Source organism: Borostomias antarcticus (assembly GCF_949987555.1).
Source record: "Borostomias antarcticus genome assembly, chromosome: 34".
Lineage (NCBI taxonomy): Eukaryota > Metazoa > Chordata > Actinopteri > Stomiiformes > Stomiidae > Borostomias > Borostomias antarcticus.
The window spans coordinates 3941882-3955655 of record NC_140267.1 but is presented as its reverse complement, the minus strand read 5'-3'; the positions used below and the strand labels follow the sequence as shown (position 1 = coordinate 3955655).

The window sequence follows — 13774 nt, the reverse complement described above, 5'->3', positions numbered from 1 at the left end:
TCTCTAACAAACAAAAAAAGAGTCTGATAATGAAAAAGCAGGAAGTGGCGACTGCTTGGATGTTGTCAACAGTATTTACAGATAGCTTTAACAAACTGAGGCCAGTAAGGTTATACTTAATGTGAAGCCGTAGCTTAGAATGGTTGGTTTGCATCGTAGCTTAGAATGGCTGTACGCCTAAATGCTGAATATGATCAAGCAGTCCTAGTTGAAGCCCTCTTTACACGATTAAGATGTTTTTGTTTGGAGGTACTGGTGAATTGTGCTAAACACACGCATAAGCTAAACATATGTACTGTAGAGAGTGTGTTCTGGGCTGTACTATCTGCACTTTCAGGAGAGGGGTGTGTTCTGGTCTGTACTATCTGCACTTTCAGGAGAGGGGTGTGTTCTGGGCTGTACTATCTGCACTTTCAGGAGAGGGGTGTGTTCTGGGCTGTACTATCTGCACTTTCAGGAGAGGGGTGTGTTCTGGGCTGTACTATCTGCACTTTCAGGAGAGGGGTGTGTTCTGGTCTGTACTATCTGCACTTTCAGGAGAGGGGTGTGTTCTGGTCTGTACTATCTGCACTTTCAGGAGAGGGGTGTGTTCTGGGCTGTACTATCTGCACTTTCAGGAGAGGGGTGTGTTCTGGTCTGTACTATCTGCACTTTCAGGAGAGGGGTGTGTTCTGGGCTGTACTATCTGCACTTTCAGGAGAGGGGTGTGTTCTGGGCTGTACTATCTGCAGTGTCAGGAGAGGGGTGTGTTCTGGGCTGTACTATCTACACTTTCAGGAGAGGGGTGTGTTCTGGGCTGTACTATCTGCACTTTCAGGAGAGGGGTGTGTTCTGGTCTGTACTATCTGCACGTTCAGGAGAGGGGTGTGTTCTGGGCTGTACTATCTGCACTTTCAGGAGAGGGGTGTGTTCTGGTCTGTACTATCTGCACTTTCAGGAGAGGGGTGTGTTCTGGTCTGTACTATCTGCACTTTCAGGAGAGGGGTGTGTTTTGGGCTGTACTATCTGCACTTTCAGGAGAGGGGTGTGTTCTGGGCTGTACTATCTGCACTTTCAGGAGAGGGGTGTGTTCTGGTCTGTACTATCTGCACTTTAAGGAGAGGGGTGTGTTTTGGGCTGTACTATTTGCACTTTCAGGAGAGGGGTGTGTTTTGGTCTGTACTATCTGCACTTTCAGGAGAGGGGTGTGTTCTGGGCTGTACTATCTGCACTTTCAGGAGAGGGGTGTGTTCTGGGCTGTACTATCTGCTGTGTCAGGAGAGGGGTGTGTTCTGGTCTGTACTATTTCAGGAGAGGGGTGTGTTCTGGTCTGTACTATTTCAGGAGAGGGGTGTGTTCTGGTCTGTACTATTTGCAGTGCGTGTTCATTGAAGACATTCTTATTTCTGTAAAGAGGGTTCAACTAGGAACTTCAAAATAAAAAAAATGCCAACCCTCTTTCCAGCATCACACTTAATCTTTCCAGCCCCACAATGCAGTGCGGCATGGTCACAACACGTCAAAACCACATGATACAATAAGTTAATAGGCACTATCTGCTTAACAGTATGCACAAATATCATGCATATGCAGCCACATTATTTTTCCTTATTCAAACACGTTGAAATAATGCATAGATATAACAAACCAATAGATACACATTATTATTATTACAAGTACTAAAAAATACAAACATCTGTACAAACATCCTGCATTTTTTTTTTCATGATTTTCTTTTTTTTCTTTCAGTATAAGAGAGCACATAAAAAGTACAAAAATAAATATTCTATGTACAGTAACACATGCCACTCTGTAGTTATCGTCACTGCAAGGAGAAAACAAGAGGATTATGACGTTAAATGCAAATTAGGTTTAGCGATATTAGTTATAATGATGATTATTATGATTTTACTACAGGGACAGTCAAACACTGTAATGCCAAGCGATGTGTTAACCCAAGATGCAAACATGGCCACATCAAAGAATCACGCTCATTTCACCCTCACACTTACTTTATTCCAACATCCTGGTACCGGTAGGCCGTCGTCTCCCTGAGGGGGGAGAGGAGCAGAGTCAAACAGTGGGTCACGGTGCTACAGGGACTAGAGATGCACAGCAGAACCATGCAGAACCAACAGGTTCAACTCAGTGCATCTCACTAAGGCAGATGGGCAGTGTCAGCTGTTACACAATCGGAGGATAGGTTTGATATCTGGTTCTACTGTACATCCAGTCTCATGACCCTGTGTTGTGTTTGTATGTGTGTGTGTATCTTATGAATGTGTGTGTGTACTTGTATCTTATGAATGTGTGTGTGTACCTGTATCTCATGAATGTGTGTGTACCTGTATCTTATGAATGTGTGTGTGTACCTGTATCTTATGAGTGTGTGTGTGTACCTGTATCTTATGAATGTGTGTGTGTGTATCTTATGAATGTGTGTGTACCTGTATCTTATGAATGTGTGTGTGTACTGTATCTTATGAATGTGTGTGTGTAGCTGTATCTTATGAATGTGTGTGTGTACCTGTATCTTATGAATGTGTGTGTACCTGTATCTTATGAATGTGTGTGTGTGTTATCTTATTAATGTGTGTGTACCTGTATCTTATGAATGTGTGTGTGTACCTGTATCTTATGAATGTGTGTGTGTGTATCTTATTAATGTGTGTGTGTACCTGTATCTTATGAATGTGTGTGTACCTGTATCTTAAGAATGTGTGTGTAGCTGTATCTTATGAATGTGTGTGTACCTGTGTGTGTACTTGTATCTTATGAATGTATGTGTGTACCTGTATCTTATGAATGTGTGTACCTGTATCTTATGAATGTGTGTGTGCACAGTGAGGAAGAATGTCTTATTTTACATACAGTAGACAGTAGATGAATATGGAGTTCAGTATGAAGGAGCGCAGTCCTTGTGTTGGAAAGACGTTAACATCAGCCAAAGAGCTAGAGATATTACCTAGCGTTTAATATCTCCAATTCAACCCCTCTCACAAAAGAGGCACGTCACATTAATGACTGGTTCCTGGTTCAAAGTTCAAACCGCGGGGTTTATTGCGAATTGAGAGAGTTAAGAAAAGGTTGTTAAATTGGTGCTCTGTGCATGCGATAGGGGAGGAGTCTGATTCCACTACAGTCTGAGCTAAGTTTGAAATTAAGAATGTAAACATAAGTCGAATTGAGATGGGTAAGTATCCATTATTTTTAATAATAATAATAATAATTAGTAGCCACACATCCTCATGCAGGTCAATCTACGCACACATCCAGCACACATGCATGTCAATCTAACATGTGGACGAGCAGTATGCATACTTAGAAGTAACTAGGGTTTCAAGTAAAAGTATACAAGCAGGCGTCTTTCCAAATGTTAAAGGGTTATCGTTAATAACAGGTCAAAGCTAAAAGCTAAGGGTTCGATTACGTCGAGTCAGCGTGGTTAGATTCGGATTCATCCCTATTGGTGCAGCCAATGAGAGGGAGGGGTTAGGGGAGGGGTTAGGGGAGTGGTTAGGGAAGCCCAGGTGCATGCTGGGAAGGGACAGAGAGCACCATACCACAGGACAAGGGGCGTCCAGCCCGTCCAGGCCGGGCAGCCCCGGTTCACCTTTCTCCCCTTTAAAGCCTCGGAACCCCTGTTTGCGAAATCAACCATGTAAACATGTGCAGCTGCAGCGCCCCCTGCTGGCCGACAGGACGGTGTGCCGGCTCCTCGGGATCCGTCCCGGCGCCCCCTAGAGGAGCAGGCGCGCCCGGACATGCAGGCAGGCCTGGGACTGACGGGAACCGGCGGGGCTGAGGTGAGTGAGCGACGGGGCGGGTGTCGGAGGAAGATCCTCATTGGAGGAGAGGGTGGAGGGCGGAGCTCCGGGGCTGGAGGTGGAGGGGGGGGTTGTGGGGGGGGGGTGGTGTTGCCATTCATCATCAGTGACTGCCTGGTTCCTGTCAGTCTCAATCGTGGGAAAGAAAAACCTCTCCGATGGGGTCTGGGCCCTGGTCCACTACTGGCTCTGGGCCCTGGACCACCCTGGTCTGCTATTGGCTCTGGGCCCTAGACCACCCTGGTCTGCTATTGGCTCTGGTCCCTGGACCACCCTGGTCTGCTATTGGCTATTCACCCACCATCTCAACTGTCCCATTATCATCTTGCCCGGTCTCTACTTTAAGACCAATACAAGCTGAATCATTATTTATTATTATTATTGATTATATTTATGTCTTTTTTCTAATCCTGGACACTCGGACCAAACCCCACGGAGGTTAATTAGCGCGGAGACAAAAGGAAATCGGCCCCAGAACGCGGAGGACCGGGGGCGCGCGGGCCGCCGTGGTTTCCTGTTCTGAGGGGCCGGCCTTCCCGGTGTCTCCCGGCGGGCGGGACAGTGAGGACAGGACGTACCAACGGACAGGGGGCGTCTAGGCCGGGGGCGCCCTGGTCTCCCTTATCACCCTTCGCCCCCCTGTTGCCTTTCTTGCCCCTCTCCCCCTGCGAACAACAGCATTCAATCAGACAGGCTCCCTCTACTGGTGGGCAAAGTCAACAGAATTTGTTTCTTAGGACTAAACGTAAATAAGTCTAGTTTTGAGATTTTACATGATGTAAAAGTAATTAAGTACATTAAAGTCAAATATGATGTGGTTTGGGGGGCTTACGAAGGAGGGTACACTTGTTTAAGAAGGGTGAAGGGAATTTAGTGTTTGGAGAGTGTCAGTTGAGAGAGTTAGGGAGGAGGGATAGTAGCTAATGATGTTGGTGAGCAGCTTTTTGACTCTTTTCTTTCTACTTCTTTATCTCTTCTGAGACGAAACATATTTCGTTTACTGAAAGTCCATTGACGAAACTCAAAACAACATTCTGTATTTGGATTCATCTTTGACAAGACTTTTGGGTGAGGTAATAACAGAGATATGCTAACAAAACAAAACGTGCCACAGCACCAGCACTTGTCAACAACAATCAACAACAACAACGTCTCAACAAAGCTCAACACCGTAACGTTATGTATCGACAAACACCTGGACCAATAACCAGACATTAACGCCCTCAACACCCTCCGTTTATATTAAATTCATCAGCTAAAACTAAAAGACAGTCAGTACGAGTACCAGGGTCAACCTCGGGCTTTAACGTGCGACTACTCAATCTATTAATTTCAGCCTGTTCTCAACCTAGAACTAGAACTAGAACTAGAACCTAGAACCTAGAACCTAGATCTAGAACTAGCCTGTTCCAATGAGCCGCCATTCATTCCCTCTGCTGATTTAAACCATTAGGAGCAAAACCAGCCAGATTTACCACTAAAACACCACAAATAACACAACTGCAAAAAAAGCTCACATGCAAAAAGCATGGCTCATTATTCAATAATAATAAAAATAATAATAATAATAAAAATATCAACAATGATAATACTACTGATTATAATAATAGTAATACTAACAATAACATTATGAATAATACTAATATATAATCTAATAACACTAATAATCATCCCACTCAACCAGATTGTCTCATCTGCTCACCAAGGTCAAGTGCTGAACGGTCATCTGATTTAGAGTCTGATCGAGAGGGAAGTGGAAGTGGGAGGAGTCAAACCCTGGACTGACCAGCGACCCTCACAACATCGCCTCAACACCCACAGCCCTGACGGTCATCTGTGGACGCGGCCTGTCGGCGTGGCGACGCCGTGAGAGCGCCCCGGTCACCCAGGGGGACAGATTAAAAGGGACGGTTGCGGGGAGGTGAGTGAGGAGGAGGAGGAAGAGGAAGATTAACCCGGGACTACGACGTTAAGAGTGCAGGAGGAGGAGGAGGAGCAGGAGGAGGCCAGGGTGTGTGAGGGGGAGAGAGAGGGCGACCCCGCCCGCGACGGGACACGGAGCAGGGTGGAGGGGGGGGAGGGGGACAGGAAGACCTGCAGAGACAGAGGGAGACAGGGCAGAGTAACAGCAGCGCCACGCCCACACCGCCTGCAGCACCTTCAACTGGAGCAGCCGAATCAAATGCACCCGATACCCGCTAACCGCTAACCCGCTAACCGTCTTGTTGTAGATAGTAGGCAGTATAAGTAGCCATCACTGCTCATTAAATGTATATATAATGTATAAATATCATCTTTCTCAGCTGACGGGAAGCCAGTTGAAAGTGCTGAGGAGGTCAATGATATGTTGTGACTTTCAAGGGTGGGAGAATATTAAAGAAGTCAAAGGTCAAAGGTTAATAGGAAGGAAACAGACATTATTTTAGAGGGAGGGTAAACGGGACATTTGAAAACGGATGACTGTACTTTAGCACACTGGAACACTGTGTCCTTTAATTCTGGGGCTTTCTGCCGGACAATTCTGTTTACCTCATAAAAGTATCATCATGGACTAGAGTACAGTATCATTTTCATCAATTTCTGAGTGGTAATGATGCACTTTATACATACAGTGAAAACAAATTAGTTCAAAATATACTACTGTACCTTATATCTGTGGTAATGCTTATTTTAGCCAAAAGTATTTAACTGGCGAATAGTTAGTAGTAATCTCCTCTATTGTATTATGCTCTCTAACTAATTCCAGTCCTCATCTGGATTAAAGATCTTCAGAAGAAGATCTCTGTCTTATTTCCTACAAGTTTGAGATGTCAAAAGCTGCTGCAACACCAGGAAATTCACCTCAAAATATATTATTTATTTATCAAAATATAATATCAAAATAAATACATATTCTACGACTCGATGGCCATTCTATATCCTACAACTCGATGGCCATTCTATATTCTACGACTCCATGGCCAGTCTATATTCTATAACTCGATGGCCATTCTATATTCTACGACTCGATGGCCATTTTATATTCTACGACTCGATGGCCATTTTATATTCTACAACTCGATGGCCAGTCTATATCCTACAACTCAATGGCCATTCTATATTCTATAACTCGATGGCCATTCTATATTCTATAACTCGATGGCCATTCTATATTCTATAACTCGATGGCCATTCTATATCCTACAACTCGACGGCCATTCTCTATTCTACGACTCGATGGCCAGTCTATATCCTACGACTCGACAGCCATTCTATATTCTATGACTCGATGGCCAGTCTATATCCTACGACTCGATGGCCAGTCTATATCCTACGACTCGATGGCCATTCTATATCCTACGACTCGACGGCCATTCTATATTCTATAACTCGATGGCCAGTCTATATTCTACGACTCGATGGCCATTCTATATTCTATTACTCGATGGCCATTCTATATCCTACGACTCGATGGCCAGTTTATATTCTACGACTCGATGGCCATTCTATATCCTCCGACTCGATGGCCAGTCTATATCCTACGACTCGATGGCCAGTCTATATCCTACGACTCGATGGCCAGTCTATATCCTACGACTCGATGGCCAGTCTATATCCTACGACTCGATGGCCATTCTCCTCACACATCAAAGAGCACATTTGATGGCGTATCTGCATATCCATTAGGGGATTGATGTTCACATCACCATTCGGATTCAGATTGGCCACTCAAGAGTGCCTTTGAACCCACCATGGGCGCCATTTGTACACTAATTTATGAGGAGGCACATTATCTGTGTATAATATCTACACTGACACAAACCATGCTCCTATTTGCACAATAACACTGAATCTATCCAGAGTAGAACAAGCAAGATTATTTTGTTATCTTACCCGATTCCCTTTAAATCCTTGTGGTCCTACTAAACCCTGAAAACACAACATTGAACGCAACATGAGTTCCTTCTAGTAAGTAAGTAAGTAAGTAAGTAAGTAAGTAAACTTTATTTATATAGCGCCTTTCACAGCACGAATTCACAGAGTATTCTAGAGTTCTAGATTATTCTACACATTAATTGTTGAGTCAAGCTAATTGATCGTTAGTGTGGGCATGCTGTTGCGGTCCTGGTATGAGCGTGGTGAGATGTTCCAGGTTCCTTACAGGGATGCCCTGAGGGCCGATTGGTCCAGGCGATCCTCCATCTCCCTTGATGCCCTGCAGGGATGGACAGACCGACAGTACGTTATTCATCCGACGAGAAGAAGTGGTCATCAAAGCTTTATCTCACCTGTGTGTGTGTGTGTGCGTGTGTGTGTATATCTGTGTGTGTGTGTGTGTGTGTGTGTGTGCGTGTGTGTGTATCTGTGTGTGTGTGTGTGTGTGTGTGTACTCACTCTCTCTCCCTTTGGTCCGGCTGGCCCTGCTACGCCCACTGGTCCTATGAGGCCCTGTGGAGGTCGGGGGGTCAACAGAGGTCGGGTCAGAGGATCAGTCAACACCGACGTCACAGCATCATCATCATCACAGTCCATCATCAGTAGATCAACAAGCCGGCCGGCGAACGGAACCCAAAAGAACGTTCCAGATTCTGTGCGACTCACTCATCTGTCGTTTTGAAATGATTATTTATCGTTCTGTGTGTCGGTCTAGGAATGGTTGAATTTGGGTTCCCTGTGCGTCTCTAACGGGACGAGCGTCGCGCCGAGCTTGTTGAGCTACGGAACCGGCCGTCGCCGAGCGGAACGAGGGAGGAGCTATGAGAGAGCTCCGCCCCCTGGTCAGGAGGTCCGTACGGGAGAGGAGCGGACAGCTGGGCGGAGCCATACCGCCCTAGAGTACTGCCCGGGGCACTGGACTTCATCCACATGCAGCGCGGCCATCCCAGCATGCTCTCTGGCAAAGTATGACATCACAGGGCCCGGGCTCGGAAGCGCCGCAGCGCACCCGCCGGGCTGTCACGGTAACAAGGAGGTCGGGTTGAGAGCTCTGTGAGGGTTCGCGCGCCTGGCGTAGCTTCCGGCGTCGAACGCCGTTTTGGCGTTTGGTGCGGACGGTTCACACCGGTCACGTTTTAAAACGCGGTCACAGCTAACGTTTCAAAAACAGGAACCGGATCTCCGCCGTAGCCGTGAGACCGACGCCACTACGCCAGCGCGCCCTCAACACAGAGCAACTCCCCCCGCATACAACTGGAAAGACAGACAGACAGACAGACAGACAGACAGACAGACAGACAGACAGACAGACAGACAGACAGACAGACGGACAGACAGACAGACAGACAGACAGGCAGACAGACAGGCATGGAGAGAGTGTACAAAGCAAGCAGGCAGACAGGCAGACAAGACGAGACAGCAATGCAGACTGGTGAGGCGTGGAGGAGGGGGGGGGGGGGGGGGGGGTAGAGGAGGGTGGGAGGGGTTGGGGGGGGGGGGGGGCGCCACTCACCACTGGGCCTGGCCTGCCGTCTAACCCATGAGCCCCCTGGACAGCGGGGAGACCATTCGAGAGCAGAGAGGAGGGGAGGAGGAGAGGAGGAGGAGGGTGTGGAGAGGGTGAGGGGGTGGGTGGAGAGCAGAGAGGAGGGGGAGGAGGAGGAGAGGAGGGGAGGAGGTGGGGAGAGGGTGAGGGATGTGGAGTGAGTGAGTGAGTGAGTGAAGCGGTGACTTGTGTGACTTTCATTGGGTTTTGGACGAATGAAGGTGATGTTTGGGTGATGAGGTGAGAAACAGAGATTGTCAGTAACTCCTTTTGGTCAGATATCACATCCAGTATAGATGACCAATGTCAATCTATACCTTAGATCATGTAGTTGGTTAATACATTAACAACTTATACAACTTTAATGTAAGTGTACTGTATTAGAAGTTGACTACTAATTCAATACAAATGCATCTTCACAGTTATGTTATACAGTGTGATAGTAAACCTATTGGTGAATGCTTTTCATATGTGACAGTACAGTAGCTGTTTTTCTTATTGACAAAAGGAGTTACTGTGCCATTGATGACGTGACTCATACATGAAGCATACTGAATAACAACCCCCAATCTGCTCCCACCACAGATAAAGAAACCCCAATACCAAGACTGTACACGCCACCATTTTAGAGAAATACAGTAAGGATTCCAACAGTCCCTCCGGTTCAAAGCTATTTAAATAACATCATTAAAATGGTATACTTTTAATATTGAATCTTTTATGCTCGTTAAGACATCATTAGTGATTTTATATCCCGTGTGAAGTGGAATGCACCACTACTCATTCATGCACTTTGACAACATTAAAGCCACATGTCCTCGGTGAGTGACAGTTTCAAAGCGACAACGACAACGTCAACATGCTGCCTGGCTCTGACGCCTCAGCCTGTAAAAAAACTACAACTCCCAACAGGAAGTCCTACGAGATGCTCAGTTCCAACACAACCTCTGGGAACAACATGGTGAATCTGAACCAAAAAAACACAATTGCAAGACGGAAAGCAATTCTGAAACCACTGCAAATTCACGGGATTTTTGTGGAGTTGTGTGGACGGTTAGGTCCGGTTTACTTACAGGAAGTCCAAGATGACCCCTGTCCCCCTTGTCACCCTTCTGACCAGACGCTCCCTTCTCGCCCCTCATGCCAATCCCTGGCTCCCCCTGAACAAAAACAAACAAACAAACAAACAAACAACCATGTGAAAATAAAGTGACAACATATCGAATATTAATTGGATTTTCCCTATAATACTAGAAAGCGCAATTTCTCAGCTTTCAGCAAGTGTTGGAGTGAGGATTTTTTTTGATTTGTTAGATATTTTTTTTATATGATTAAATATTTGTTAGATATTTTTAAAATGTTGCCGGTGACGTGGTCGTATTCAAAGGGTTAATGCCACATCCTAGCAACCCTGAAGACAATAACATAGAAACCACTTCACATGTATTGTTTTTAGAGAGCAATGTCAAGTAGGCCTACTGTACTAAGAGCCGGCTACTGTACGAATGATTCAGGAAGTACTGTAGTTCAAACCATACAGTACAAGTCTAGTCAACTCTTAGTTGATATACGAGGAGTTATTGTGCTACTGATGGTGTGACTAGCACACAAAGTGTACTGTTACTGTACAGGTGCAAATCTGAAAATTAGAATATTGTGGAAAGTTCATTATTTTCCAGAATTTAATTCAAAAAGTGAAACTTTCATATATTATAGATTCATTACACATGTAGTGAAATATTTCAAGGCTGATTGCCTCCATGTTGCTCCACCTTGATGCAGTAATTTGTTCAAAATGAGCCCCCACCAAGTATTGAGTGTATAAATGAACATACTGTACAATCATGAAGATTAAAACAAAAAAAGGCTTGAAATATTTCACTTTCTGTAAGGAATCTAGAATACATGAATGTTTCACTGTTTGAATTCAATTACAGAAAATAAGGGACTTTTTCCACAATATTCTAATTTTCTGAGATGCACCTGTATATCAATGATATTTGCCCCTTAAATCACTATAGTAAAGATAAACCATTTTAATATTATCACTTAAAAGATAGAAATGCAATCATTCTAAGACTCAAATACTAATTGACTAACTTCTGTCCAATTAGTCAAAATCTTTAAATAACGTTACCTTTGGCCCAGAGAGTCCTTGAGGTCCCTGAGGGATGTGAACACAGAACGTCAGTTAAAGATGTCACCAGAGGTACAGTGACTGACTGACTGGCATGTTCTCTGTTGATGGTACCCTGGTGCATTATGGGTACTCACCGCAGGGCCGACGGGTCCTTGGGGTCCTGGGGGCCCATAGACCTACAGACACACACACACACACACACACACACACACACACACACACACACACACACACACACACACAGATGAAGGTATTGATACTCAAAGGGGAAAATGGACGTTCCAGAAGATGGAATGTTCATATTCCAAACAACAACACCACTTTCGTCCATCTCAACGTCCGCTTTACCGTGACGCTAACGTTAGCGGCGCTAGCTAGCGAACTAACGTTACAAATGACAAGCGACTACAGTATATCTTGAGCCTCCCGAATTCATTCACACGTCATATCATTATCATCATTCACATCATCGTCATCATCAATTGTATGGAGTTTGTATGGGATTTTGGGGGACAGGAACAGGTTTGTATCATCAGCAAAAACAGAACAGTCGAGATATGTACTGTAAATAATAATCCCACCACCGAACAACAAGTTAATTCGGACATTTTGAAAAGGTTTTTGACTTGCTAGCGTTTGACTATTAACACAGATTGTCGTTGTTTGTTCCCGCTGACGCACCGGAGGTCGTTACCCTAGTGACTGAACATTCCATCGGAAGGGTCTATACGGGGGTCAAGGGTCTACAGGGGTCATGACCTAGTGGACCGGACACAGAGCCTTACCATGTCTGATCTTCCACCCTTCTCCCCGGACTCCCCCTTGGGACCCTGGACACCAAGTAAACAAATACACAAACAACGTCAACAAACGTAGCCTCTACTAATATCACAGGCTACAGCACATCAAGTGAATAAGACACCATACTCGTAAAACGAACAACTTCAGGAGTGAATACTGCGTGTCTTCCTGGGGTGCGTTCAAATTCAGCGAAACATAGCGAACGTTTGCGAACGTTAGCCAACTATTTTCCGTTAGCTAACTATTTTCCGTTAGCTTTGTGTTCGCCGCAAACGTTTGCTAACAGACGCTAACAGTCTGGAGAGGTAGTTCGCCGGTAACGGAACGAGGATCACAACGGACCCAGGCTTGTAGCCTATAACGGTATTTTGGAACATTAAGTTTATGCGAACTATTTGTAACACTCATTAAAAGCCGTTCAAATGTGACCGTTTGGAGAAAACAGGTTTGCGACGAACGTTCGCCGCCGTTAGCTGAATTTGAACGCAGCCCTGGTGTCAGGTGGAACGTCGCATACAGCAGGATGGAGTTTGAGGGGCACCATTGCGTACCATTGAGCCTGGCAATCCAATGGGGCCCGGGGCACCTCCAACCCCCTTCTCCCCGGTGGGCCCATCTAAACCCTACAGGACAAGAGGGAGGGGAGGGGGGGTGAACATTCAAATATTGTCTGGAAGATTCAATTAGTGCTTTTTTTTTTAGGGGTTTGGGGTTAATTTCCATATCAGAGAATCAAAGCATGAAGGGTTTGAGGATTTGGCGTTGTCGTAATATTGGGTCTTAAAAGAGCCAAATGTTTAATACCAACCTGGAGTTGTTAAGCGTGGTGATGTCTCCACATCACATGACCTGATGAGGGACGCAATGCTGCCCATCCAGCCCAGACTGCTCTGTCCCTCTACTAACCCAGACTGCTCTGTCCCTCTAACCCAGACTGCTCTGTCCCTCTACTAACCCAGACTGCTCTGTCCCTCTACCAACCCAGACTGCTCTGTCCCTCTACCAACCCAGACTGCTCTGTCCCCAACCCAGACTGCTCTGTCCCCAACCCAGACTGCTCTGTCCCTCTACCAACCCAGACTGCTCTGTCCCTCTACCAACCCAGACTGCTCTGTCCCTCTACTAACCCAGACTGCTCTGTCCCTCTACTAACCCAGACTGCTCTGTCCCTCTACTAACCCAGACTGCTCTGTCCCCAACCCAGACTGCTCTGTCTCTACCAAGGTTATTATAGTTAACGAAAACTAACTAAAAAACGAAAACTAGGTGTGAAAAAACATTTTAGTTAACTGAAATAAAAATAAAAACTAGACTTTACAGAAAAACGATAACTAACTAAAACTGTATTGTGTGTTTACAAAACTAACTAAAATAAACTACAATTATTGAGAAAATGTCCTTAGTTTTAGTCTTTTTCATTTCATACATAAGCCTAGTATTTTGGGTGGATATGAAATCTATCCTTCATGTTTTTTAGCTGTGCCCCTGCGCAGGAGTAACCAGATGGTTTGTTTCACACGGAGTGAAACAACGTGAGCTCAGGAGATCAGGATGGTCTCACGAGGC

General features: G+C 45.4%; 1 protein-coding gene across 1 annotated transcript in view; it reads right to left on the bottom strand.

The window, feature by feature from the left end:
• Window positions 1-13774, bottom strand: part of col13a1 (collagen, type XIII, alpha 1) — a gene marked incomplete at its 3' end in the record, with an annotated part of 95262 nt that overhangs the window by 1461 nt on the left and 80027 nt on the right. The window contains exons 30-40 of the mRNA XM_084460910.1: window positions 12760-12831; window positions 12193-12237; window positions 11542-11583; window positions 11405-11431; window positions 10341-10427; window positions 9235-9270; window positions 8181-8234; window positions 7948-8001; window positions 7680-7715; window positions 4385-4471; window positions 1992-2030 (exon numbers count right to left, since the gene is read on the bottom strand). Of these exons, the coding sequence (XP_084317036.1) occupies window positions 1992-2030; window positions 4385-4471; window positions 7680-7715; window positions 7948-8001; window positions 8181-8234; window positions 9235-9270; window positions 10341-10427; window positions 11405-11431; window positions 11542-11583; window positions 12193-12237; window positions 12760-12831 (579 nt within the window). The remainder of the gene's footprint in view (window positions 1-1991; window positions 2031-4384; window positions 4472-7679; window positions 7716-7947; window positions 8002-8180; window positions 8235-9234; window positions 9271-10340; window positions 10428-11404; window positions 11432-11541; window positions 11584-12192; window positions 12238-12759; window positions 12832-13774) is intronic.